The following is a 2,905-nucleotide window of genomic DNA, read 5'->3' on the forward strand; positions in this document are numbered from 1 at the left end:
ATGTGGTAATAGGGTGTATCTCTGGTGTTTAGGTGATGAGAAAATTCTTTAAATATAATGGACTCATTTCTTCGCTTTCCTACGATCTACAGATTTTTGAATTCCTCGTATCACTTTAATCCATGCGTCTTCGTTTCTGTTTTGCTATATTATTCATCCTTAAACCTTATGGATTGCAGGAAACATTACACAATCATGATTCAAGAATGCCGCCTCAAAGTTCATACAAGGCTCTGGAGGCTGCATCTGATACAAAAGAAGGAAATGAATCAACCCCAAAACAAAGCCTTCACAAGAACTGGCCATTGATATCGGCTATTATCATATACTGCATCTTTTCTCTTCATGATATGGCTTACTCAGAGGTATACCATATCTTCTAACTCAAATTATGTTACTGTAGGATACGATCATCGCATTAAGATTATGTAGGCATCTTGCAATAACATACCCAATGTAATCCTAGAAGTTGGGAATGTAGGTATCTTCTTTTATAAAAAAGGATAGCTATGCATATCTCTGGTATGACATCAGTTGATTGCATGTTGTCATGCAATGGTTTTAACTGAAACTAATTGTACTTTCATCCTTGGGCAATATCTTAGATATTCCTAACGCACAATGTTGGTTCTTGTTTTATACTGATATGCGCCGAATCGCTTTCTGTTGCATGTAAACTATGAAGGTAAATAAATAGTTTCTTTCTTCGACAGCAAAAAGGAGTGCCTGATTACAATTCTGCAGCTCAATGTTCTGCTTAGAAATCCTAGGCTCATAAGCTATAAAGCTGAATAAACATTGTACTTGCTGCTCATTCTAAGGATACATGAGCAACAGAAAAAGTTTTTGTTCCATTACCTATATTGGACAGGTATATAGTTTTCTGCCCCAGCATTCCACTGTAAACTTTTTAAATAAAGTGCTATGTTTTTATCTTTGAAAATATTACAAGTCTAAGCTATGAATTTTGAACTATCAAGCAGTCGAAGATCACAGATTCCTGGTGCTGCATATAGTCACTGTTGCATATAGTCACTCTTTCAATACTTGATTTTAATGTATGTGTTTTTTGCAACTCTCGGGGTGTATGAAGAAAGAAAACAACAAATTTATCATATCAGAAGAATTTTAAGACTTCTATGAACATCCACTGTTGCTTCATTATTGTTGGGTATCATTAATTATGAGTTGGAAAATACAAATAGATTCTCTTCAATTTGTTAGTAGGTTTTTGAAATTTGCTTCAATTTGTTCTTTCAATCTTCTGGCACCAGCGACTTTGCATAACTACTCCGTTGTGTCCTCCCAAACCTATTTGCCTCTGCAGATCTTCTCATTATGGGCTGTGACCCCCAGAAAGTTTGGAGGCTTAAGTTATTCAACTGTTGATGTTGGTGAAGTACTGTCGATCTCAGGTACTTGCCGATTTACTAGTAATTTATATTCATTTACAGATAGATGGACGTTATTTGCCATTCTTTTTCCAACTCATCTCTTTGCTTCTTGTTTTTTTTCTTTTCTCCATCTCTGATGTGATTATGAACCAGCACATTTTGTACCCACGTAGTCAAAATTAACACCTGTTATCTATAACATCAATTTTGATAGGATCCTTCCAAAAGAAAATCTGTGTTGTATGAAACCTTAAATTATGAATTTATTGTAAAACTAAAGAAAATAATCAGAGTAGTCTCTATTGTTATTGCCTTCAAGTCTCTCCATGGATTCAGCCCTACAGATTATGTGACCATTAAAGTTATTTGTTTATGCATGAAAATTTAAGAGAAAGGAATTTGTGTAATGTATAGCACCAAAGTAACGTCTGGTCCATCAGATGTGTCGAACTACAGAGATTGGTTAAAGTTCAGAAGCACTCAATCTTTTTGGCTTATGAATATTTTTTTCCAATTATTTATGATTATAGCTAGTAAAATTATACGATAGTTCATTATAACTTGTTGGTTCCTCTCCGTGTTTATGCCTTCTGTTGGAAGATTTGTAAATATCAATGTTTTTTCACTTGAAATGAAAACTAAATCTATGTTGGCTGTGATTGCTCCGACAAGAATGATCAGTCTTCATAGTTATCAGTTATTTTTGCTAATATCTTTGTCGGATGGTATTTGGATTATTCGTTCATTTCCGTTCTTGAAAAGCATACTATAGCGCGATTATGCTGCCATTAATATTACCATTCTCTAGAACGTCAAGCTGAACTAGAGATTTTTAGATTGGAAATCAATAGAAGAATTAGCTCAGGCAGAAAGTTATTGTGAAGGCAGTCTGAATTGTCTGCTGTATCGTCAGACAGAACTAAAGTTAAAACATTTCATTTCATTTCATATAGTGATCAATACTGCATGCTGAAACCATTGTGACATTTCAGGATGTGGCCTTCTAGTCTTTCAACTAACTCTGTATCCATTGGTTGAGAAGTATGTTGGCCCAATCGCCATTGCTCGAGCTGCAGGAGTAAGCACTTGACTTGTAAAATATGTTAGAACTCTTTGATTTCTATCCAGATTTCCAGAAAATCTACAAGTTACTTAGAACTCTGTTATATGATCAGGTTTTGTCAATTCCGTTGTTGGCATGTTACCCTTATATTGCTATGCTCTCTGGGACCGCCCTCACTGTGGCAATAAATTTTGCATCCTTGTTGAAGAATGTTTTATCTGTAAGTTCTTTTTTGGTTTCTGTAATTTTCTTACCCGTCGATCTATTCTTGCTACCCCTTATTTTTGTGCACATACAAAATGCAAGACCAAAGTAGAGACGATGAATGAAATATGGAAGTGAATGTGATATCTTTGGAAAACTGTAATCGACATTACTAATACTGAAGTTTATGATCTCAAAATCTAACATTGCCTTTAAATTGCCTCCAGACTTCTATCATTACAGG

General features: G+C 34.8%; 1 protein-coding gene across 1 annotated transcript; it reads left to right on the plus strand.

The window, feature by feature from the left end:
• Positions 1-206: 206 nt before the first annotated feature.
• On the plus strand, positions 207-2,677 carry LOC124895217 (protein ZINC INDUCED FACILITATOR-LIKE 1-like; the record flags this gene model as incomplete). The annotated part of the gene is made up of 4 exons (XM_047405657.1): positions 207-365; positions 1,328-1,415; positions 2,387-2,472; positions 2,570-2,677. Coding segments are annotated over exons 1-4 (441 nt in total), but the record flags the coding sequence as incomplete, so codon positions are not given.
• Between the last annotated feature and the right edge of the window lie 228 nt (positions 2,678-2,905).

The sequence above is a fragment of the Capsicum annuum genome, unplaced genomic scaffold (genome assembly GCF_002878395.1).
Source record: "Capsicum annuum cultivar UCD-10X-F1 unplaced genomic scaffold, UCD10Xv1.1 ctg80592, whole genome shotgun sequence".
Taxonomy (NCBI): domain Eukaryota; kingdom Viridiplantae; phylum Streptophyta; class Magnoliopsida; order Solanales; family Solanaceae; genus Capsicum; species Capsicum annuum.